General features: G+C 37.2%; 1 protein-coding gene across 2 annotated transcripts in view; it reads left to right on the top strand.

The window, feature by feature from the left end:
- The window catches only part of SHQ1 (SHQ1, H/ACA ribonucleoprotein assembly factor), a 167,230-nt gene that overhangs the window by 44,771 nt on the left and 95,573 nt on the right, over window positions 1–26,886 (top strand). For both annotated transcript variants that reach the window (XM_019717052.2, XM_088798545.1), the window contains exons 6-8: window positions 353–480; window positions 23,375–23,529; window positions 25,177–25,230. In XM_019717052.2, coding sequence (XP_019572611.2) covers window positions 353–480; window positions 23,375–23,529; window positions 25,177–25,230 — 337 coding nt within the window. The remainder of the gene's footprint in view (window positions 1–352; window positions 481–23,374; window positions 23,530–25,176; window positions 25,231–26,886) is intronic.

The raw sequence follows: 26,886 nt of genomic DNA, 5'->3' as shown, positions 1-26,886 counted from the left end.
CAAAGAAAGTAAATGCAGTGCTCAGTCTTTCCTTGAAATGTACGTTGGGGGCAGCCAGTTAGCTCAGTTGGTTAGAGCACGATGCTCTAACACCAGGGTTGCCAGTTCAATCCCCGCATGGGCCAGTGTGAGCTGCACCCTCCACAACTAGGTTGAAACAGCGACTTGACTTGGAGCTGATAGGTCCTGGAAAAACACACTTTAAATAAATGAAAGTTAAAAAAAAAAAAAAAGAAATGTACTTTGAATTAATCTATATTCCCAGTTCAAATATGATGAGTTATAAAATTAAAAAAAGAAAAGAAAACTAGCCTAATTCTATATAACAGTCTCATTCAATGTTTTTTTTCAGAGCTGACTTTTTTGAAGATGAGGCAGTTGAACAGGTTTTGAAGTATAATCCTTGGTGGACGGATACATATTCAAAAATGATGGCCCCTTTGGGAAAGAGTCAGGAGCAAGAAGATCATGCTGCATTAGGTAAAAAACCCAAAAATAGGCTCTTTTGTTTACTGCTTTCCGTGTTATTAAGCACATAATTGTAATTGCCTCATAGACTAAAGGCATTACTTTGGTTTGCTAGTTTTGGAAATGGGGTCTTCAACCCGGGCTGGAAACGCCACTCTACTTATTTTTCTTGGGAAATTCTTTTGAAGTATGTTTTACTTTTGAATCAATGGGATCCTTTTTAAAACTTTTAATTTTTAGTAAATTTAGGGACATTAACACATAGGACATTTGTAGTTGTTGAGGAATCTGCCTGAGAGATCTGAACATTGCTCTGTGGGAAGGGCATTTGAATGTTAGTAATGGCGAAAGAAGACCCAGTTTTCATTCCATTTATCTATTGAATGTATTTGATGTGTCCTCCCCAGTTTTTTCACAAGTGATTAATGTCAAAGTAGGAATGAATAGTTATACTCATATCTGAACCTTACAGAGAGCAGGTGGGCCAATTTTTACCAATGAAAGCTGAACTGGGAAGGTTTTGTGAGCCACAGGAAGTGGCTGTGCCATATTTAACATTAAGCCAATGTCCACAAACAGTCCTATTTTAGGTGGTCATTTTATTACCGCCTTCCTTAAGTGGGAGGTTTGTATATTAAGTTTGTAAATTAGAATTATAAGTTTCAGATAGACTAACAGTAGAAGGCCCATGGTTTCTGTCATACTGATTTGGCATTTATATATTAAAAATAATTTTTCAGTGTCTAAATGAAAAGAGTACACACACACACAACTCACCCACACACATATTAAATGGAATATAGTCTCCACACTCCAAATTCCTCTTCCTGAAAGTAATCACTGTTAATAATTTTGGGATATTTTTAATGCACATACCCACATCTGAATACATGCTTTAATAAATTTATATGCATAGATTTATATACACTCTCTTCTTATCTTACTTTCTCCAGTTTGTCATATACGTGGTATATCTTCACTATCAGCACTTGAAATTCTACCTGAAGCTTTTAATGTCTGTCTAGTATTCTGTTGTATATTTTCATAATTGATAGACATTCGGGCTGTTTACTACTGATGGAAATTTGGGTGTTTTACAGTTTTCTAAAGTGACATCCTTTGACCACTCAATCTGAAGTATGTGCAGGGTCTCTATTTCATGATAACATTCTGATTTTACACGTAGCAACGCAATAGCCTGTTATTTGCTCATTGTCTAATGTCTAGCATAAAGCCTGTTATGCTAGACATTAGACAATGATCTAAATAAATCAATAAATATTTATATAGCAAATAAATATTGCAGTAAATATCTTTGTAGTTAGGTTAGAGTTTAGGTGATTTCTACCAGATTGAAAAATTGCTGTAATCTTTTAGAATTGACTCCACTGTACAACAGAAACATTTATAAATAATGACTCTTGTTACATTGTTTTCAACAAATCCTTGGTTTTATATTTGATTTGAGTTTAAGAATCTTTCAGAGACTTCCCACATATATTATATGGACAAATTTTAAGGTATAGGATTGCTAACACAGTATAGGTAGTTAACTGTATATGTCATGTAAATCTGCTCGGAAAGTTTGCTCAAACTTAAATCATCAAGGCTGTCTACTGGTCTGAATCAGTTTCCCCAATTTTAGTGCAGTACTTTAATGAGGTAGTATAGGAGGAACTTGGTGGTTGCAGTTTTCTGTCCACAAGGATGAGCTAGTTGCCCTAAAAACCAAGAGAAAGCATTACCTTTGATTTAAATTCTAACTTGCTCTACTTTAATTGATGGTAGCTTGTTCTAGGTCCTGTTTTCTGTGTCAGCTACGCTTTGAGTTAGTTCTCTGGGTATAATTTTCACAGATTAAGTCAGCCCATCAGTGGCCCTCCTGACCCTTCGTCTTCATCTGACCCATAGCGTATATCCAGACTGGGGCTTCAAGAATAATCACAGTCTTCAAAGCTAGTGTGGTGATTCATTCTGTAAATTATCTTTAAAAGTAGCAAGGGCTTGTGATCTAAAGTAGAAGAACTTGAGCTCTGTGTTGTACAGAAAGTCCTGTTCTAAATATGCCAAGTATGGGGAGAAGGATACATGGAAGCTAAACGGTGGGTTTGGGGTTGAGCCTTGCCCCCCTTCGGGCTAGCTGTGTGGTCTTGCAACTCTCTCTGCGTTGCTGTGGAAATCCTCTACCTACCTTGTTGAATTGTCATGAAGATTGAATAAGATGGTGTATTTAAAATCCTTAGCATATTGTAATTGTTAGAAATTATTATTATAGAGTAAAATCAGTGGCAGGAGAGCCAGGAATTGAAAGGCATTTCTGTGAAATTACAATTTTTGTACATTTACAAAACCGTAAGGGGAAGTTTTTTGTTAATGAGATTCTCTCTTTTTTTTTTTTCCTTGTTCAAGTATTTGAGACACCCAGAATTGGAGGAATAAATTGAAGCGTGTTGAACTAGAATAAAATATGGGAGAAAAGAAATAAAGCAAGAAATAAACCTGCAAATTCTTAGCCTACTCACGAAGCTATTGCTGCTGTGGTTTCCCCTCCTCTTCCCCTTTTTCTTCGCCTCCAGGCCTCTTACCTCTCTGGGTGCTGCCTCTTACGCTTCTTCCTCAGGGGGTGCCCGGCAGAGGTGACAGTGCAAGGAGGGGCGCACCTTCGACTCATCCTCATCATAAAATATTAAGCTGGTTTGTTTTGAATTCCAAATAACCTTTGCCTCAGTTATTATCCTGTCATTTTCATCATAGCTGTAGTTACAACATGGAGATATTTATTAATATCTTCAGTTTTATAATGATCCTGATCTTCCACCCCAAAAGCTTATAAGTGAAAGTGTTAAGTGCTATGCTCCCACTGAGTCAGGTTTCATGCAGATGGACTTTCCACATCCCATGGTGTCTTTTGGTGGTTTCGGCACGTGATTGATACCACATACCATTTATAGTCCATGAGCTTCCTAGCAGGGATACCCTGTTTGGCACCAGGGATCTCGTCAGTGTTTGGAGAGCTGTCCATCTCAGCTTTGAAAGTCGTAGCGTTACAGGGCTACCCACTTAGACTGAGGGCTTGAATGCCGTACATTTTCTTCTGGTTCCCTTAATCTGTTTCCAGAAAGTGTACAATGTCATAGACAGATTTGTTTTCCTCTGAGAGGAGCCAGATCATGGATAATTTAATTGTTGACCCACAGAAGACAAGGATATTTGGGAGGGGCACTTAGACAGAAGGGAAGAATTAAAAGAAACTAAACTAGAAAATGTTCTCAACGAAGTGAGGTTACTTTCCATTATGGTGGGAGCCTCTCTGTAGTCTTTAGATATATTGATGGGGTTTTTAATGTTGGAGGTGATCTTGGGCCATTTGCTTCAATGCTAGGGCACCAGTTTCTACCCTAAACTGAGTTTTTAGCTGGCTTTTGTATGACTGTTGATTATTTGCAGAAGTATAATTAATCGAAATGTTGTGAATTATGACATATATAGCAAGGCTGCTCTGGAGAGTAGCTAAGTCATATGAATGCTTGACAGATGTTACTCCTGGCAGCAGTCATCCAAGCATTGTTGGCACTGCATCTGTAGTTATTCCCAGCGCTGTCGCCTGATTAGACCGGACTGTGTACACACCTCGCCAAGTTCCCTTTTGGGTGATATGATTTACAGCTCTAATAAAAAAGGCCTTGAGGAGTTCAGACTTTTGGTTTCTCTAGTGATTTCCTGGTTTGTTGTTATTGTTATTTTTCATCTCTGGTTTCTTTGTTTGAATTTCAGAATTTAAATATGTCTGTGTATTATTAATGAACTCCTTAGGCCAAAATGGAACTTAAAAACACTCAGGAAAAGGTGCTCGTGTTTTAAATAAAGGCCAGGGGCACCTAGCATCCAAGAATTCAGAAGAGTACATTCAAGTAGGTTTTTCTCATGGATACAGTCATGGAAAGTGACCTGTGATGTGTGGAAGCACTTCTGGGTGATGTAACATCAGCCCCTACAGTTCTCAGATCAGCCTTTACAAGTCATTAGACATATGCAGGTGTGGTTACTTCAGGATGAAGGAATGGACATGCAGGAGTCGATTTGTTGTTGAACGGTTCTGGGCCCACTACCTTGTGATTCAGAATTATGTGGAAGAAGTCTTTATTAGTCAACTAGGATAGAAAGGCTTTTCTCTAGTGAGATAATACCGTCATGAACATCTGGCACGTTCCTGTTATTAGCTAAAGTAATGAACGTCTCAAAAACTATACCTAAGGGTATACTGTCACAAACCTTGCTGCATATGAGGGGTCTTAAAATACTTTGTCAGGTATTCTTTCTTCATGTAGTGAGTATGGTGCTTCTTAGAGTTTCCTTAAATCAGATCACTTTAAATGAACTGAGAGCTTGTTTCGATTAAGGGATCTTTATATGAGCTTTTAATGAAGTTTTAATCAACCCCCAGTTTATCTTTATTAATTTTGTTTTTAAATGTCAGTCTTTAAAGAATACTTTACCTGATACCTACCTGCATAGAGTTTAAAAATATACACATTTCTCTATGTTGCTGGCCATCAGATTAAATAAATGCATTCTGATAGTTATTTGTCATTTATGAGAGCAATGCTTATGCAAATACATCTCTTCTTTTTTTTCTATTTTTTAAACATAGAATTTCTAACATGGTTAAAAACATAATGATAAAACATATTTCAAAACCTGGTTGTTGTTTTTTTTGCACTACGTGTATTTTAATGAACAAAGGAGTATTGCTTCTAATAATTTCAAATAAGTGTATTTAAGGGTTTTTTTTCCTCCAGAGGACAGGCTGCCAAACAACTGGAAGCAAGCCTTAAAACAAAAAGAAACCATGTTAAACTTAAGGCTCCTAAGAGTTTAGAAAACTAAATGTGAAAAGGGGACATCATGTGTGAGTAATTATATTCTCATCCTTTGGCTTTTGCCCAATTGTGATGAGCAGAAGGGCAGTCTTTTGTTGAGCAGAGACAAAAAGAAGCTGGGTAGCTAACTATCAAGAGAGTGGTTTGGGAATATTAAAAGGCAGTTTAATAATTTTGGTCTCTGAAAAGGTGGTAGAGACAACCAGGTGTCTCTTATTATCCTTCTCCCCTAAGAGGCTTCCTGAGTTGGAGCTGGGCACATGACCACTTGGCTAGTGATTACATTTCCTTTCCTTGCCACTGGGTGTGGTCATGTGACCAAGTCCTAGATGATGGGAAGTAAGCAGGAGTACTATGTGCTCTTTCTGGATCAGTTCTTTAGAAAGAAGGTACTTGCATTCTCCTCTTATCCTGCTTCCCCATTGGTTAGAAAATGGTAAAAACCTGGAGCAGTTGTCTTGGACCCATAGATGGAAGTCATTATAGAGATGCTGATACCCTGCCAGTCCTGGATCTGTCCTTCAGAATAGAAGCATGAGAAAGAAACTTCTATCCTACTTAAGCCCCTTTATTTTATGGTCCCTTTGTTATACCAGTTTAGTCTTTACTCTATTAAATAATGGACAATTTTAAAACCTGGAGAAACAGGCTTGAAAGTTATTGTGGCATTACTTTGACATGAAGCATTATGGAACTGGAAGCTGAATGCTCCTCTTTACTGGCCTTAAGAACAAGTGAATTTGAAGGTGATTATTTGATAGGGCAAGGAAGAGAAATGAAGGATTGCTTTGCAAGGTAAGAGATTGATAGCACTTTTATTTAGAGGTAACAATATATCTAGATACTTAAGTTTCTTTAAAAATCTCGCTAAGACAATTACTAGGCTAGCTAGGAACTGAGCATATCTATGGTTGTTAGCTGTTATTCTTTCTGTAAATCTTGCTCTAACACAGGATGTATTTTACTTGAGGAACCATTAATGCTCGTGTTTCATTAATGTGAGAAGATACGTACTTTGATACCTTGCTTAAATTGTAGGCATCAAAGGAAACTTAGAAGGAGCTGTAGTCTCATACATGGTTGCCTTAACAATGTAGATGTAACATGATTTTTTTTTTTTTTTTTTAACCATTATCTTTTGTCTAGTATCTTAGTTTGCTTTTTTGGTCTTGGTAGTCAACATTTGGTAAGATGGCTGACATGTAAAAAGAAATAGTGCTTTGACGTCATAGAAATCATGGTGTGAGGTGAGCCTCTAAATCTCTCCTGGAATTTACAACAAATTGAACAACTGTAATTCCACAAAGGGCTCCTAGTGCAGCAGACAGGCAAGACGAAGAGATGTGCAACTGAAATCATCTAAAGGTGGGCAAATTGGGCAAGCGGGGAAGGAGGGAAAGGGGAAGTGCGGAGACGTGGGCGCTGGGGCACAGGACGCAGACCGCTGTTCGGAGTTCCGAGCTCCCTGCATTCCGGAGCTACAGCTGTCACTGGAGAGGGAAGAACTTGGACTGCTAGTACTCCCCTTATGGCCCGCAGTCCTGCCTGAGGGATAGTCATATAACACGACTGAACCCAACACTCATGGCAGAAACCTTGGAGCAAAGACTGTTGGAAGAAGGGTGACAACAGCGATTTGAGACCTCACTGCCAAGCAGAGGATGGAAGGCATACGCACTGAGCCTAGCCAACCCCTCCCTATTCTTCCAGAACTCGCCCTGCCTCCACATGCCCAGTACTAGAATCGGAACAGTAGCATTACCAGATAAAAAGAACAGAATATTTGCACTTCTGAGAACTGCAGCCCACAGCCACAGACTCGCAACCGAACTATGTAGTTCCAGCAAAGGGGATGGAGCCTTGGGTGCAGGACTGGCTGAGCTGGTTGTCGCTACCATTGTTCAGAGCCACCTTTCACAACCCACTCCTCCCCTGACTCCACCTGTCTGGGCAGATCCCTGCAGGGGTAAACAGAGTAATGCATTGTAACAACACCTACTGGAAAGCAAAAGAAAGACCTCTTCCTACCAACCTGTTGTAGAACTCACTCCTGTAGATGCCTAGGAAGGGAAATAATAATTCATTAATTCCCATGAATAATCAAGATAACAAGGCAGCTCAGAAAGAAAATGAAGAGTCTCCAGAAAAGGTACTTGAAGACATGGAAATATGTGACTTATTTATGACACAGAATTCAAGATTGCAGTTCTGAAAAAACTCAATGAGATGCAAGAAAACACAGGCAATTTTATGAACTCAGAAACACAATCAAAGAACAAAATGAACATTTTACTAAAGATATTGAAATTTTTAAAAAGAACCAAATAGAATTTCTGGACATAAAGAACTCAATAACAGAAATGAAGAATGAAATAGCCAGCTTAGGTAATAGAGCTGACCAGATGGAGGAAAGACTCAGTGACATCGAAGATAGAAATCTGGAAATGACATAGATGGAACAAGAGAGAGATTTGGGAGTTAAAAGAAGTAAAAGAACTCTACAAGAACTTTCTGACTCCATCAAAAAAGAGCAATATAAGAATAATGGGCATACCAGATGGAGAAGGAACAGAGATTATATTCAAACAGATACTCAACAAAAACTTCCCAAACTTGTGGTAAGAACAGGATCCTTGAATCCAAGAAGCAAATAGAACACCTAATTACCTCAATCCCAACAGGCCTTCTCCAAGGCACATTGTATTGAAGCTGTCAAAAATTAATGACAAAGAAAGAATCTTCAGAGCAGCCAGGGAAAAGAAGATGGTAACCTACAAAGGAAAGCGCATTAGATTATCATCAGATTTTTTCAGCAGAAACTCTACAAGCCAGGAGGGAGTATATCAAATATTCAAAGTATTGAAAAAGAAAAATTATGAGCCAAGAATAATATATCCAGCAAAGATATCCTTTAGATATGAAGGAGGAGTGAAGACATTTCCAGACATACAGAAGCTCAGGGAATTTTCTGATGCATGACCTGCACTACAAGAAATACTGAAGGAGGCTATTCGACCTGAAACAAAAAAGCAAAAGAATACAAAACCATGGGTAGTTTTGAACATGTATGAACAGACAGACAGAAGCAGGAAATGGCAACACCTACACCAAATAAGACACTATACACTTAAACATAACATACAGAGTAAAGAAGAAAAGAAAACACTTTAAAAAAGAGAGAGGAAAAAGACAATTTGCTACTGCAGCACAGAAATCAACTCACAGCATAAATAGGGATAATTTGTGACAACAAAAACATAAAAGGGGACAGACGAAAGGTCTGCACAGGCACAAGAAATGGAGAAAGTCAGCATGCTGAAGAAAATGGAATACTCTAAATATCAAACTTACTTTCACATAAACTTAATGGTAAACACTCAAAAAAAAATGCAGAACGGAAATATATAACAAAACAAGAAGAAACAGAAGGAAAATCATAGAATACCACCACACTGAAATAATATACAGCAACAAAAAGGCAAACAAATAATGGAGACACAGTCCCACCAGAAAACCAAAGATAGAATGATAGAAAGTCCTCATATATCAATAATCACGTTAAATGTAAATGGACTGAACTCACCAATAAAAAGGCACAGAGTAGCAGATTGGATCAAAAAAACTAAAACCAATCCTATGCTGCCTCCAAGAGACACATCTCAGCTACAAGGACAAAGTGAAAGGGTGGAAATTGACACTCGAAACAGATGGTATTTAGAGAAAATCAGATGTAACCATACTGATATCAGATGAAACAGACTTCAAGATAAAAAGGTAAGAAGAGACAAAGATGGACATTTCATAATGATAAAGGGGTCCATAAAGCCAGAAGACATAACAGTCATCAATATGTATGCCCCCAATCAGGGAGCACCAAAATAGACAAAGCACCTACTAACAGAACTAAAGGGAGAAATTGACCAAAACACAATTATACTAGGGGACCTAAATATGTCATTGACAGCTATGGATAGGTCATCCAAACAGAAAGTAAATAAAGAAATATCAGCCCTGTATGACACATTAGATGAAATGGACATAATTGACATTTATAGAGCACTTCATTCTAGGACATCAGACTATACATTCTTTTCTAGTATACATGGAACATTCTTAAGGGTAGACCATAAAGGGACATAAAACTAGCATCAGCAAATTTAAGAAGACTGAAATCATACCAACCATGTTCTCTGAGCACAAGGCTTTAAAATTGGATATCAACTGCAAAAAGAAAGCAGGAAAAACCACAAGTATGTGGAGATTAAACAGCATACTGTTAAAGAATGATTGCGTCAAAGAAGAAATAAGGGATGAGATCAAAAGATACATAGAAACAAATGAGAATACATTGTACCAAAGTTTTTAGGATTTAGCAAAGCAGTTTTAAGAGGGAAATTTGTATCATTACAGGCCTATCTCAAGGAAGAAGAAAAATCCCAGGTAAGTAACCTCACATTACACCTTAAAGAACTTGAAAAAGAATAATAAATGAAACCTAAGGTCAGCAGAAGAAAGGAAATAATAAAATCAGAGCAGAACTAAATGAAATAGAGGGCAAAAAGACAATAGAAAAATTAATGTGACAAAGAGCTGGTTCTTTGAAAAGATTAATAAAATTGACAAACCCTTGGCTAGACTCACTAAGATAAAAAGAGAAAAGACACAAATAAACAAATCAGAAATGAAACAAGTGAAGTTACAGAAATACGGATGCCCCAGAAATACAACGGATTATACAAGAATGCTATGAAGAGCTATATGCCACTAAATTCTATAACCTAGAAGAAATGGACATGTTCTTAAAAACATATAGCATTTTTAGGCTGAATCACAAAGAACCAGATAATCTAAATGGACCGATCAACAGGAAATTGAATCAGTCATCTGAAACCTTCCCAAAAGCAAAAGTCCAGGATCAGATGGCTTCACCAGTGAATTCTACCAAACATTCAAAGAGAATCTAATACCAATCCTGCTCAGACTCTTGCAAAAAATTGAAGAAGAGGCAATACCCCCTAACTCATTTTATAAAGCCAACATTACTCTGATACCAAAGCCTAGTAAGGATAACACAAAAAAAGAAAATTACAGACCAATATCTCTGATGAATACAGATGCAAAAATCCTCGACAAAATTCTAGCAAATCACATGCAACAAACAATGCATTAAAAAAAAATTATACATCACACCAAGTGGGGTTCATACCAGGGGCACAAGGATGGTTCAACATACACAAATCCATCAATGTGATACATCACATAACAAAATAAAGGACAAAAATCATATGATTATATCAATAGATGCTGAAAAAGCATTTGACAAGATACAACATCCATTTATGAGTAAAACACTTAATAAAGTGGGTATGGAACAAAAATACCTCAACATAATAAAGGCCATATATGACAGACTCTCAGCTAATATCATAAATAACGGTGAAAAACTGAAGCCCTTTATGTTCAGGAACATGACAGGGCTGTCCCCTATCACCCCTGCTTTTCAACATAGTATTGGATGTCCTAGCCAGAGCAATCAGGCAAGAGAAAGGAATAAAAGACATCCACTTGTCACTTTTTGCAGGTGACATGATGCTATATATAGAATACCCTTTAGACTCCACCAGAAAGCTACTAGAAACAATAAACGAATACAGTAAAGTTTCTGCCTACAAAATCAACGTATAAAAGTCCATTGCATTCATATATACTAACAATGAAACCGCAGAAAAAGAAAATTAAAAAACAATTCCTTTTGCAATTGCAACAAAAAGAATAAAATACCTAGGAATAAACTTAACCACAGATGTGAAAGACCTATACACTGAAATTTTAAAAGAAATTGAACAAGATATAAATAAATGGAAAGACATTCCATTTTCATGGATTGGAAGAATCAACATAGTTAAAATGGCCATATTCCCTTAAATAATATATAGATTTAATGCAATCCCTGTGAAAATCCCAATGTCATTTTATAAAGAAATAGAACAAAAACTCGTCAGATTTGTATGGAACCACAAAGACCCTGAATAGCCAAAGCAATCCTAAGAAAACAGAACAACGCTGGAGGTATCATACTCCCTGATTTCAACTTGTGCTATAGGGCAACAATAATCAAAACAGTATGGTATTGGCAGGAAAACAGACACAAAGACTAATGGAATAGAATCGAAAACCCAGAAAATAACTCACATAAATATGAACAGATAATTTTCGATGAACAAGCCAAAAACATACAATAGAGAAAAGACAGCCTCTTCACTAAATGGTGCTGGGAGAATTGGAAAGCCACAGGCAAAAGAATGAAATTAAACTATTCTCTGTCACCATGTATCAAAATTAATTCAAAATGGATCAAAGACCTAAACATAAAACCTGAAACAATAAACTGCATAGAAGATAACATAGGTACTAAACTTACGGACCTTGGGTTCTAAGAGGATTTTATGAATTTGACTTCAAAGGCAAGGGAAGTAAAAGTTAAAATAAATTAATGGGAGTATATCAAACTAAAATGCTTCTGCACAGGAAAAGAAACCATCGACAAAATAAACAGGCAATCAACTGAATGGGAGAAGATTATTGCAAACAATGCCTCCAATAAGAGGCCAATATCCAAAATATACAAGGAACTCATACAGCTCAACAAGAAAAAAACAAACAATCCTATTAAAAAATGGACAAAGAACCTGAATAGACATATCTCCAAAGAGGACATACAAATGACCAATAGACATATGAAAAAATGGTGAACATCACTAATCATTAGAGAAATGCAAATAAAAATCACAATGAGATATCCCCTCACACCAGTTACAATGGCTATCATCAACAAGAAGACAAATAATAACAAGTGTTGGCGAGGTAGTGGGAATGCAGACAGGTGAAACCCCTATAGAAAGCAGTGTGGAGATTCCTCAAAAAATTAAAAATAGAATTACCGTATGACCCAGCAATTCCTCTCTTGGGTATCTACCAAAAAAATCTGAAAACATTTATCTGTAATGATATATGTGCATTGGGTGTTCATTGCAGTTTTTATTGTGTGTTGTTTTTTTTTAGAGAATACAATTTTTATTTCTAGTATTTCCATTGACTCCTGAGTGAACTGATTAGACATTTCATCAGCAGAAACCAATCCCATTTTTTATGCTCCATCCTGCATGGGATCTGTTTTGGGGTATTCTGATGAAAGAGGGCTTCCAAGAAAGACATGGTTTCTGTTTTAATCAAGCTTATAATCTAAGAAAGCAACATGGAGACAGAACGAGCCTTGTTCAAACACATTGTTCAAACACTCTTTGAAAACACATTCTTCATCTGGCTTTTATAAAATTTCCCTTTGGTAATAACTTTTTTTTTTAAATGATTTATTAATAGTCCATCAGCTGTGACTTAGTATATTTGCATTTTTGCTGGTAAGTGACTTCCTAAAACACTGAGTTGTTTGAACCAAGACTTTCCCTAACTGGTACATTTTCTAGGTCATGTTTTAACTTGAATCAGCACATAAAGTGTATGTCTAGCCTTGTAAACACATTCAATCATATTATCATTTTACCATGCTTAAAGCAAATGATAACAGGGAAAAAAGATTCCATGCTATATCACTTTTCCTCTGTATTAGCTACTTTCTTTCCTTTTCATCCATTTTCAATAATTGAGTTGTCTAAGGAGTAATTTAAATTCTCCTTTGGAAGGTTAGTTTTGTTGAGGAGACTTAAACTGAGAGCAGTTCTAATATTTGTTCAGCACGATATTTTATTTTACTTAGACATTTATCATTTATATCGCTCACACTGGGGGAGCCCCCCGCCCCCATCCACTATCCCTCTGACATCACACAGAGCCATTACATTTCCACTGTCTCTATACCTAATGCTGTACTCCGCTTCTTGTAAGTATATACGTACATATATATACATATACATATATAAAATTATAGTTGGCATTCATTATTGTTCAGCTTCAGCTTCAGGTGTACAGTGCAGTGATCAGGCATCTACATCATCCCTCAGGTGGTCTCCCAAATGGTACAAGTGTCCATCGGATATCCTACAAAATCTTTACAACATTATTGATTACATTCCCCAAATTAATTTTCAAAACCCCGTGGCCATCTTGTGGTTACTGATTGTCTTCTAATCCCCTCACCTTCCCCCTCATCCCCACCCCCCCTCCCATCTAGCAACCCTCAGTTTTTCCTCTATGTCTTCAAAACGGTTTCTGATTAGTTCATTCAGTTATTCTTTTCTTTAGATTCCACATATAAGTGAGATCATACGGTATTTGTCTTTCTCTGTCTGACTTATTTCACTTAACATAATGTTATCTAGGTGCATCCATGTTGTTGCAAATGGTAAGATTTCTTTCTTCTTTATGGCTGCGTAATACTCCATTGTATAAATGTACCACAGTTTCTTAATCCAGTCATCTACCGATGGGCATTTTGGTTGTTTCCATGTCTTGGCTATTGTGTATAGTGCTACAATAAACATAGGAGTGCATAAAGTTTTTTGAATGGAGTTTTGGATTTCTCCGGATAGATACCTAGGAATGGAATTGCTGGATCATAAGGTAGTTCCATTTTGAGATTTTTGAGATACCTCCATACTGTTTTCCATAGTGGCTGCACCAATCTGCAATCCCACCAACAGTGGACAAGCGTTCCCTTTTCTCCACTTCCACGCTTGTTGTTTGCTGATTTATTGATGCTAGCCATTTTGACTGGAGTGAGGTGGTATCTCTTTGGGGTTTACATTTGCATTTCTCTGATGAGGTTGAGCATTTCTTCATATGTCTGTTTGCCATCTATATGTCCTTTTTAGAAAAATGTCTGTTCATGTCCTCTGCCCATTTTTTAATTGGGTTGTTTGTTTTTTTGGAGTTTAGTTGAGTGAGTTTATAATAAATTTGTGATTTTAACCCCTTATCAGCTATATCATTGGCAAATATCATTTCCCATTCAGTAGGATTCCTTTTTGTTTTATTGATGGTTTCCTTTGCTGTGAAAAAACTTTTTAGTTTGATGTAATCCCACATATTTATTTTTTCTCTTACTTCCCTTGCGCGAGGGGCTATATCAGTAAAAGTCTTACTCCGGGTAATTTCTGTAAAGTTTCTTCCTATATTTTCTTCTAGGAATTTTATGGTTTCAGATCTTACATTTGAGTCTTTAAGCCATTTTGAATTTATTTTTGTATATGGTGTAAGGAGGTGGTCCAGCTTCATTTTTTTGCATGTGTCTGTCCAGGTTTCCCAGCACCATTTATTGAATTAACTGTGTTTACCCCACCATACATTCTTGCTTCCATTATCATAGATTAAATGGCCATATAGCATGGATTTATTTCTGGACTCTCTATTCTGTTCCATTGATCTATGTGTCTGTTTTTATGCCAGTACCATGCTGTTTTGTTTACTGTAGCTTTGTAGTATAATTTGGTGTCAGGTATTGTTATACCTTCCACTTTGTTCTTATTTCTCAAGATTGCTGGGGCTATCCGGGGTCTTTTATGGTTCCATATCAATTTTAGGATTATATGTTCCACTTCTGTGAAAAATGTCGTTGGTACTTTGATAGTAATTGCATTGAATATGTAAATTGCCTTAGGTAGTATGGACATTTTAACTATATTAATTCTTCCTATCCATGAACATGGTACGTGTTTCCATCTATTTGTATCTTCTTTCATTTCTTTCTTCAGTGTCTTATAATTTTCTGAGTACAGATCTTTTACTTCTTTGGTAAAATTTATTCCAAGGGTTTTTATAGTCTTTGAAGTAATTGTAAATGGGATTGTTTTTTTAATTTCTCCTTCTGATGTTTTATTATTGGTATATACAAATGCAACTGATTTCTGAATATTAATTTTGTATCCTGCTACTTTACTAAATTCATCTATTAGCTCTAATAGTTTCTTGGTGGAGTCATTAGGGTTCTCTCTATATATTATCATGTCATCTGCATATAATGACAATTTTACTTCCTGCTTACCAATTTGGATGCCTTTTATTTCTTTTTCTTGTCTGATTGCTGTGGCTAGAACTTCCAGCACTATGTTGAATAGAAGTGGAGAAAGTGGGCAACCTTGCCTTGTTCCTGATCTTAAGGGGAATGATTTTAGCTATTCCCTATTGAGTATGATGTTAGCTGTGGGTTTATCATATATGGCCTCTATTATATTGAGATATGATCCCTCTATTCCCACTTTCTTAAGGGTTTTTATCATAAATGGCTGCTGGATTTTATCAAATGCGTTTTCTGCATCTATTGATGTGATCATGTAATTTTTATTTTTCATTTTGCTAATGTGGTGTATCACATTAATTGATTTGCGGATGTTGAACCACCCTTGCATACCAGGGATGAATCCCTCTTGATCATGGTGTATGATCTTTTTAGTGTATTGCTAATATTTTGTTGAGGATTTTTGCATCTATGTTCATTAGAGATTTTGGCCTGTAGTTTTCTTTTTTTGTGGTGTCTTTGTCTGATTTGGGGATCAGGGTGATAGTCACTTTGTAAAAAGTGTTTGGGAGCCTTCCCTCCTTCTGGATTTTTTGGAAGAGCTTGAGGAGAGTAGGTGATAATTCTTTTTGAACGTTTTGTAAAATTCACCTGTAAAGCCAACTGGTCCAGGGCTTTTGTTTGTTGTGAGATTGTTGATTACTGATTCAGTTTCCCTGGTGGTAATGAGTCTATTCAGGTTTTCTGTTTCTTCTTGAGTTAGCCTTGGAAGGTAGTACGCCTCTAGAAAATTTTCCATTTCTTCCAGATTGTCAGATTTGTTGGCATATAGTTGCTCATAGTAATTTCTTAAATTTTTTTGTATTTCTGCGGTGTCTGTTGTCACTTCTCCTCTTTCATTTCTGATTTTATTAATTTGGGTCCGCTTTTTTTTAATGAGTCTGGCTAAAGGTTTGTCAATTTTGTTTATCTTCACTAAGAACCAACTCTTGGATTCATTGATCTTTTGTATTGTTTTTCTGGTTTCTATTTCATTTATTTCCGCTCTGATCTTTATTATCTCCTTCCTTGTACTCCTTTTGGGCTTATTTTGCTGTTCTTTTTTTCCAGCTCCCTTAAGTGTGGAGATAAACTGTTGATTAGTAATTTTTCTTGTTTATTTAGGTAGGCCTTCAGTGCTATGAATTTCCCTCTTAGGACTGCTTTAGTGGCATCCCATAGATTTGGGGATGTCGTGTTTTCATTTTTGTTTGTCTCGAGATATCTTTTGATATTTTGATTTCTTCCTTGATCTCCTTGTTGATGCATTCATTATTTAGTAACATGTTATTCAACCTCCATGTATTGGTGTGTCTTCCAGTTTTTTTCCTGTAGTTGATTTGTAATTTCATAGCACTGTGGTCAGAGAAGACAATTGGTATGATTTCAATTTTCTTAAATTAATCAAGACTTGTTTTGTGGCCTAACATATGGTATATCCTTGAAAATGTTCCATGTGCCCTTGAGAAGAACGTGTATTCTGCAGCATTGGGGTGAAATGCTCTGACAATATCGATTAAATCCAAGTGGTCCAATCTATCATTTAAGATTGTTGTTTCCATATTGATTTTCTGTCTGGAAGAACTGTCCCTTGTTGTCAGAGGTGTGTTGAAGTCCCCTACTATGATAGTGTTACTGTTGATCTCTGTCTTTATGTCAGTCAATATCTGTTTTATATAGTTAGGTGCTCCTATATTGGGTGCATAGATATTTACTAGGGTTATGTGCTCTTGTCGGATCAATCCCTTTATTATAATATAGTGCCCATCTTTGTCTTTTATATGTTCTTCATTTTAAAGTGTATTTTGTCAGATACAAGTATTGTAACTCCAGCTTTTTTCTCATTTCCATTTGCATGAAATATCTTACTCCAACCCTTCACTTTCAGCCTGTGTATGTCTTTTGATCTGAGGTGAGTCTCTTGTATACAGCATATACAAGGGTCTTGCTTTCTTATCCACTCAGCCACCCTATGTCTCTTGATTGGAGCATTTAATCTGTTTACGTTTAAAGTGATTAATCATAGGTACATAGTTATTGCCATTTTTAAATTGGTAGTTAGATTGTTTTCATCTTTCTTCTATTTACAGAAGTCCTTTTAGTATTTCTTGCAATGCTGGTTTGGTGGTAATATATTCCTTTAGCTTATTCTTTTCTGGGAAGCTCTTTATCTCTCCATCAACTTTAAATGATAGCCTTGATGGATAAAGCAATCTAGGTTGTATGCCTTTGTTTTTCCATCACTTTGAGTATCTCCTGCCACTCCCTCCTGGCCTTCAATGTTTCTGTAGAAAAGTCATTTGATATTCTCATGGGAATTCCCTTGTATGTAACCCTCTGTCTTTCTCTTGCTGCTTTTAGGATTCTGTCTTTGTCTTTAACCTTTGCCATTTTAACTATAATGTGTCTTGGTGTGGACCTGTTTGGGTTTATCTTGGTTGGAACTCTCTGCACTTCCTGGGCTTGTGTGTTGAGTTCCTTCATCAGATTAGGGAAGTTTTCGGACATTATTACTTCAAATATGTTCTCAATCCCTTGCTTCCTCTCTTCACCTTCTGGTATTCCTATGATGCGCATGTTGTTGCGCTTGATGTTATCCCAGAGGTCTCTTAAACCATCTTCATTGTTTTTTGTTCTGTTTTCTTTTTGTTGTCTCTTTTGGGTTATCTCTGCTAACTTGTCTTCTAAGTTGCTGATTCGATCCTCTGCTTCACCTAACGTGCTGTTAAGTCCTTCAGGTGAGTTCTTTGTTTCGGTAATTGTGTTCTTTAGTTCTAACAGGTTGTTCATTATGATTTCTCTATCCTTCTTTATGTCGTCTCTAAGCTCCTTAAACATTCTTATCATCAGTGTTCTGAACTCTGTCTCTGATAGGTTGGTTACCTCTATTTCATTTGGTTCCATTTCTGGAGGTTTCTTCTGTTCTTTTATTTGGGACATGTTTCTTTGTTTCCCCATTCTGGCTGACTCTCTGTGTTTGCTTCGATGTATTAGGTACATCCCCTAGAGTTCTTAGTTCTTGCTGGGTTATCTTATGTAGTATGTGTCCTTTATATGTGACTTGCACTACTTCATTCTTCTACTTTGCATGTGCTCCAAAGGTGACTCTTGTGTTGTGTATATTGTCCTGTTAAAGAAGATCTTTAATTGCTTTTCGCTTGTGAGTAGGTGGGGTTAACTCCTAGGCTGATTGGTTGTGAGACTTGGCTCTGACTACTGCAGGGTGGTCTGCTGCATGAGAGTTGACCACTTAAGTTTTGTTTGGCCTCTATGGGCTCTTGTGCCTGTAGAGAATTCCCATTGGGTGTGTCAGTTGTAGGTCAAACCCGGTAGTACTCTGGTTTGGTCTGGAGTCGGCCTCTGGATGTGTTGAATCTTGTGCCTGTTAAGCTGGGCCCTGGTAGGGCAATTTCAGAACAAAGCAAATCACCAAGCACAACAACAGCAACAACAAGAACAAGGAAAAAAACCAAATACATTCACATGTAAAAACAACCGACAACCCACATTCAACACAGGCAAAGATGTCAAAGATATAAAAACAAAACAAAAGAAAAAAAGCAGCGCCAGTCTTGGCTTAAGCCCACCAAGTAATCACCAGGTTGTCCTCTGCTGTACCAAAGAGACCTCTGTGTATTGTTCAGGCAGAGCTGGTCACCTGGTGCCTAGAGTGACGTTCAACTGTAGATTTAGATGCATGGGGCTGAGGGGTCTGGATGGTAGCTTCTACAAAGTCAGTGCAGTTTCTGCCCTTGCCTGCACATATGCACACTGAGAGTAGCACCACCAGCCCTCTGTCCGGTTCTCCTAGTCTTAGGGCACTTCTTCCGTGTGTGTGTGTGTGTGTGTGTGTGTGTGTGTGTGTGTGTGTGTGTGGCGGGCGGGAGATTTCTGAGCTGCTGAAAGCCCAGAGCTGTGTCTGCCGCCTACTGCTGATCCATGGGCATGTTTCCGCAGTTGTAATTGTCCTGCCCTAGGCAGGCCTGAAAGGGTAGGGGCTGGGGATGAAGGGGTCTTCTCTCTCCCAGCCCAGCCATGTCACACTCTTTCCACAGGCCAGAAAGGGTGGGGCCTGGGATGGAGGAGTCTCTTCTCTCTCAGCCCAGCAAAAATCACACTCTTCCCAGCCTCTTCCCTGGGTCACAGCTGCACGCTGGTCTTCCCAGAGCCTGAGCACTAAGGCTGCTCTGTAATCTGACACTACTCCTCAGTTCAGGGACCAGTTTAAGTCTCTGAAAGGACAGGGGTAGGATTGGAAGAGCTGGGGAGAGGGGCCCAGGTATGGAGTTCGTGTCCTTTGTCCAGCCTAGGGCCCAACTGGAGGTCTCAGCTGAGGTTATTGCCTCAAATGCTCTGGATATGCTGCCCCTTGGCAGGAGAGATCAGCTGTGGGATACACGGAAAGAGCCCACCTCTTGGCTTTTGTGTTCTCTGTTCCATCCTGGGATCCCCTGCGTCTCTGCAGCTGCTGGCCATGTTTCCACTGCCGCAGATGCGGGCCATGTCCCCATAGCCACAGATGTGGGCTGTGTCTCCACTCCGCTCCCTTCCCTCTTCCCCTGCTTGCCCAGTTTGTCCACCTTCAGGTAATCCTTGCACGCGTCTCTTAGCTGTTCTGCGTGATGAGCAGAGAGTCCTTTGATGGGTTATAGATGTCCCGTTTGTGATAAGATCCGGAGGAGAACTCAAAAAGTGCGCCCTGCTGCTGCCATTCCTATGACGTCCTCACATTGCAGTTTTATTTATGGTGGCCATGACATGGAAACAACCGAAGTGTCCTTCAATGGATGATTGGATAAAGAAGTTGTAGTATATAGACACAATGGAATACTATTCTGCCATAAGAAAAGATGAAATAGTGCTATTTGTGACAACATGGACAGATTTTGAGATTATACTGCTAAACATAATCAGTCAGACAGAAAAAGTTGAGCTCCATATGATTTCACTGATGTGTGGTATACAAAAGTGAAAACAACAAAAAAAACAAGAAAAACCAATGAAGAAACAAAACTCATAGAGACAGACAATAGTTTAGTGGTTACCAGAGGGTAAGGGATGAGGAGGGTGGTAGATGAGGGTAAAGGGGATCAAATATATGGTGATGGAAAGAGAACTAACTGGGTGGTGAACACACAATGTGATATATAGATGATGTATATACAGAATTGTACACTTATATCTATGTAACTTTGCTAACAATTGTCACCCTAATAAACTTTAATTAAAAATAATAATAAAAACTTTTTAAAAAGAAATGAAAATAAATAGCTTTTGTCTCTTCTATCAATTGTATTTAATAGTGGGAATGGGGGAAATAGTGTATTTTCAAGTGACGAAAACTAAAAATGCTTTGAAGTAATTTTTAGCAAGAAAAGCAACGGATCTTTTATAAATTTTGTGTTTCAATACAGTGGGAAAAGTTGGATTACTGAACAAACTGTGCTGGCAGAATTAACTGTTCATCTGGAATTAACTGAACTCTTAAAACATATGAAAAAATAACTTCCAGATGGATTAAAGACTTAAAGTTAAAAAAAGGAAATAGTAAATCTAGAAAAAGAGACTTCATGTACACTTTTGGGATTGAGGAAACCTTACTGAAGGTTATAAATCCTGACTTTTTTTTTTTTTAAAGATGGATGTATTTGGCTACACACAAAAACAAATAATTTGGTGTTACAAGATACCATAACCATAGTCAATAGATATGCAATAGATACGGAGAGATGATTAGGGTTCATATCTATGATAGACAAAGAGTTCTTAATTTGCCAAAGATAAGCCATCCAGTAGAAAAAAATGGGCAAAACACATAAATGGGCAATTCACAGGAAAGCAAAGCCAAATTGCTAGCAAACCTATGAAACAATGCTCAAAGTTTAGTAGTCAGAGAAATACTAACTGAATTAACAATGATATGTCACTACATTAGTTTCCTCTTGCTGCATCGCAAATTAACTCAAATTAGGAACAGCCTTAATATGATTTAGTTTTTGTGGACCAGGAGTCAGGTATGACTTAGTTGGGTCCTCTGCGTAGGGTCTTGCAAAGCTGTAGACAAATATGACCACCTTTTTTTTAGTAGGTGTTGGCAGCTATGTTCTCTGAGTCCTCTTCTAAGCTCAAACAATGGCTGGCAGAATTCCATTCCTGAGGCTATAGAACTGAGACCCCTATGGTCTTGCTTGTTGTCTGCTGGGGGCCACTCTCACATCTTAGAGTCCCCCATTGTTTCCTCTTAAGTAGCCCTCTCACAACATGGCATCTTATTTCTTCAAAACCTGCAGGTGAGTCTCTCGGTCCAGTCTGCTAATAACAAAATACAATCATGACAATGTCTGTTTTATCACCTTTGCGTATTCTTTTGGAGAGAAGCAAGTCACAGGTTCTCCCCACACTCAAATGATGTGACTTGCCTGCAGTCATCTTTGGATTCTTCCTACCACAGTCACTTTATATCCATTAAATTGGAAACGATTCAAAAGAGATATTACATTCATTGCTGGGAGGGGGGTGATAGGTATGTGTAGGAAAGGTAACTTCTATTTATGATCATTGGAAAGGAGAGTTATAGCCTTTAAAGAATATAGCATTATTAGCAGTGGCGGAGAACCGGGAGCACAGCGAATGCCCATCAGTATGAGGAGTGGTTGGATAGACGCTGCTACACCATGGAATATTCAAGACCTTCGCAAAAATGAGCTAGGTACCAATTGACTTGGAGAGACTTGCCAGATACTGTTGAGTGAGACAGGCTACATAGAGAAAAATAATTTAATTCTTTGGGGTGGGGAGGTATAAACTCCCATGTATGTTTGTGTGTTTATTTGATTACATGTTTGTCAAGAAAAATGTGAAATTATTTGTACTAAATTTTTAACATGGGGGTGGGGGGGTTCTTGATAAAGATGGAAAGACAATGCCAAGCAAAAGAAGAAAAGGAAAATATACTATGTTGAAAAGAAACATCCTCTCCCCATAAGTCTGATATGTGTGATATGGTCATATTTGCGCATTTGCGTATAACTTTGTTTCTATGTGTGAAGAATATTAGTACTATACACTTAAAATGGACCCATATATGGGAATATTCATATTTTTGTATAAAACTTTCAAAATGGATAGTGAATATTTATAGTTTTATTTAGCTATTTTATATTTTCTTTTGTCAAAATATGTTATCTTAATTTTAAAATCAATAACTAACATTTAGCTGCCTTGAATACAGAAGTGTAGCAAAAAAGGTGGGGGGAGGGGTCTGGAAATGAGGGGGAGGGATAGATATTGTTTAGACATTTATTTTATTTTATTTTTTTAAGATTTTATTGGGGAAGGGGAACAGGACTTTATTGGGGAACAGTGTGTACTTCCAGGACTTTTTTCCAAGTCAAGTTGTTGTCCTTTCAATCTTAGTTGTGGAGGGTGCCGTTCAGCTTCAAGTTGTTCTCCTTTCAGTCTTAGTTGTGGAGGGTGCAGCTCAGCTCCAGGTCCAGTTGCCGTTGCTAGTTGCAGGGGGCGCAGCCCACCATCCCTTGCGGGAGTCGAACCGGTAACCTCGTGGTTGAGAGGATGCGCTCCAACCAACTGAGCCATCCGGGAGCTCAGCGGCAGCTCAGCTCAAGGTGCCGTGTTCAATTTTAGTTGCAGGGGCAGAGCCCACCATCCCTTGCGAGACTCGAGGAGGGAGTTGAACTGGCAACCTTGTGGTTGAGAGCCTATTGGCCCATGTGGGAATCGAACCGGCAGCCTTCGGAGTTAGGAGCATGGAGCTCTAACCGCCTGAGCCACCGGGCCGGCCCCTAGACATTTATTCTTTATGTAGCCATACTAAGGTTGAGCAAGTGTATAGCCCTTAATAAAACTATGAAGTTCAGTTAAAATGTTGTTTATATATCCTGTTAAATAACTTTATTTCAGTTTCTATAATTAAAGTTCTAATTTTGACAAATCTTCCACATTGAGGGTTCTACAAAACTGAATGGAACATCTAATTTTTAAATACATTTTCTTCTAGTGTCATTTTCAGAAGAAGAGAAATTTCAGCTGCGAAAATTTGTCAATAAATCTTACCTCCTGGACAAGAGAACCCATCGTCAAGTGTACTACAGTTTAATTGATATCCTTCTGGCATATTGCTATGAAACTCGTGTCACTGAAGGAGAGAGGAATGTAAGTACATATATGTCTGTGCTTGTTGGCACAGATGACTGTACTAAGCAAACTGTATTAAGGCGTCACTCCTGTTGAGTGAGACCTGTTGTGCTGAATTACTTGGGGGGAGCGCTTTGCGTGGTGTTGCATGTGTACATGGGTGGTGGGTACCAACGTGAAAGCATACTGCTTACTTGGTCTCTTTATCTTATCTCATGGCTTCAGTCTTTACAAATAGCAAGGTGGAGAAGTAAAACTGAAGGTAGAGAAAAAGGATCTTTAGGAGATAAATTGCCAAATAAGAGGGCTGTTGCCACATGACACTTGACATCTGCAAGGGGGAAACTTTGCCATACATGTATTCTTTCTCTGAGCTGTCAAATAGCAGGTGCAAGTATAACACTTTACAAGAAAAGGAATCTTTTAAAGAAATCCCATTGTAAAAGTAAATTTTTTGTAAAGTACATTAGTATTCCTTTTTATTTTAATGTTTATTGGGATGACAATTGTTAGTAAAGTTACATAGGTTTCAAGTGTACAATTCTGTAATACATCATCTATATATCACATTGTTTGTTTACCACCCATCAGTATTCTCAAGTGATCTTTTTTTAAATAATGTAGACTTTATTTCTTCTTAAACCACAATTGATTTTGTAAATGAAGAGCTAAACTTTTTTCTCACCTACATAAAAAAAGGCTGGAAAACTGAAAAACAAAAGTCTTTCTGGTTAACGTGTCTCTATTTATAATTGTCCTTGCTGAAAGGGTTGTTTTTGAGCTGAGCATATGCTTTTCTTTTTTAAAATTACATAAATAGTTCGTGTCATTGTGAAGGGAAATTATTAAATCTGCCTATCTCCCTTAATATCATAGCAGTAGCGTAGTTTTAGAGTTACAGTTTATATGTGCCAAATTTTTTGTTGTCATGATTCTGAAAATTTCAAAGGTGATTCTTGAGATTTGCATTTGACTCCAAAATGAATGTTAATGAGGCCTAATATAACTGAAAATGCTTTTCGTTTCCCCTCATTTTTTAAAGATACTATACAATTGGAGAAAATGTTTTCTTTGGCAAAAAATGCTTCATATTATTGCTTGAAAAGATAAGCTAGAGTGTGTAGTTATACTCAAAACAGCTTACCACTTTTATTCTTATATCTGCATATCTGGAATCATGAAGTCTTGCAACTTCAAAACCAGTTTTAGAATGTGCTTATTCTTACATGCATTCTCTGAAAGGCTTAATTCTTGAGCAGCTTTTTAAGTGCCATAGACAGCACTTGAACGTTATGTTTGAGTCCTTTGGTAGATATTTATCGAATGTTTCGGAGGCAACTAACATTGTTGAGGACAGAAATTGAGCAAGCATCACTTTGCTTTAATTTTCACTGTCAAAGCCCCTGCTTCTTTGCTCTTGTGTTCTGGGACTTTTAACAGAGAAAAAGGTTTGCTTTATAAAACCCCATGGAAAGTAGACAGAAACTTGTCTTTGGTAGCGGCTGCATCAGTAAAGCAATTATTTTTTGCAATCACCGACAGTTCTTAGTTCTTATATACGTCAACACTACCCACATACTAGTTGAATTAATGGATACATTTGCTTTATTTTTAAATGTCTTGACCTCTAATGCAACAGTACTCTTTTTCCCTAAATAAATAAAGGTTGAATCTGCATGGAATATCAGAAAACTGAGTCCAACACTGTGCTGGTTTGAGGTATGATTTTTAGTTGCAATTATTTAGATTTTGTCCAGAAAGTTATTTTTCTGTTGTCATTAGTTCATTTTGGGTAATTCAAGCCATTCCTTCACTTTTTAAAAGTGGAAGTATTGTCGTACGAGTTTTTTTTTTTTTTTTTCTACCATCCTTTAAATAAAATTCTGATTCCATTTGTTACTCTTATACTGATGAAGCCAGGTAAGGTATTTTGGAAATCAGGAGAGGGACAACATACTTTGGAGAAAGAATGGGTAGATGGTCTGTCAGAGGAGACTGTGGAGTGGAGTTTTTAGGCATGTTTGTAAGTTGGCATATATTAGGGCTTAGCTCAATGATGGGAAGCAAACGTGAGTGATACTACTACTAACTGCCACTTATTGCCCATCAGGGGCTATGTTAAGTGTTTTATATGTATTACCTCACCAATTCCTTTCAATAAGTCTGTGAGAAGTATTATTGATATTTTATAGATGAGGAAACTTAGATCATGCAGCTTAAATAACTTCTCTCAGGTCCTACAATTACTATGGTTAGATGTAATAACATTTTTAATATAATAGGACTTGTTTTTATATGTATTTTATAGAAAATAGTTGTGTAGGTCTTACCAAAAATATCAAAGCGTAGCATCTTTAAATTTACTAGTTTTGAACAAACTGTTGTACATCACAGGAGTGATTAACAGTAGAAACTTAAAAAGTGTTAGTTTAAACAACTGATAATTGTATCATCAATTAAGATGACTACTTTTTTCCCCCAGTTTAAATCCTAGATAAACTACATTTTAAGTTGTAAAATCGTTTGTTTCATCGCATCACTTTGTTCAAAAAATAGATGTCAGCAGGAACTGAAACACTTTATCAGAGAATCTTGCTACTCCAAGCACGGTCCATGGACCAACAGCTTGACCAGCATCCTCAGCTGGGAGCTCGTTAGCAGGACAGAGTATCAGTCCAGACCCACTGAATCAGAATCTGTAGCAAGAACTCCAGGGTTCATATGCATACTAAAGACGGAGAAGTACTGTTCTCTAGACTTCATCTGGGTCTTACATATTGCCATGATCAGCATATAATGGAGAAACTGGTTTCTGTAGTAATTGCATTGATTACTTATGTTGAAAACAAAGTAGTTGGCAATTAATTTCACAGTCAGTTATTAAAATCTACATGAATAAATTCACCTATTTATGATTTTATTTTGAAATCTTTAGTTTTTGAGAGAACTTAGAACTGCCAGATATGCTAATAACTGTCAAACTTTTATAAGTATTTCATTTTCTACTTGAATTTTTTTAAAAGTTCATAATTTTTTTTAGACGTAAGCTATTCTTTGTCAGATACTCAATATTCTTAATCAGATCCCTTACTTATTAAGGATTAATATACATGGAAAGTATGCTGTTCCTTTAGTTTTAATTTTATATTTTAGGTTTTGTATAAGGGTTACATTTTTTTTATTTATGAAAACTCAATGTAAAAGCAATTTTGTAGAAAATTGCCTTTGTTTAGTGTTTTCAGTAAGTTTTGAATAGCTAATGGTATCGGTTTAATACTGTTTGAGATAAAACACTTTTTTCCCCCAGAGATGTTTCGTTTTCTCTTTGATAAGTAAAAACAAATACTAAAGTAAATATCCTGTATTATTCATGCC

The sequence above is a fragment of the Rhinolophus sinicus genome, chromosome 5 (genome assembly GCF_057876585.1).
Source record: "Rhinolophus sinicus isolate RSI-liver-muscle chromosome 5, RSI-T2T, whole genome shotgun sequence".
Lineage (NCBI taxonomy): Eukaryota > Metazoa > Chordata > Mammalia > Chiroptera > Rhinolophidae > Rhinolophus > Rhinolophus sinicus.
This window is presented reverse-complemented; position numbering and strand designations above follow the sequence as displayed.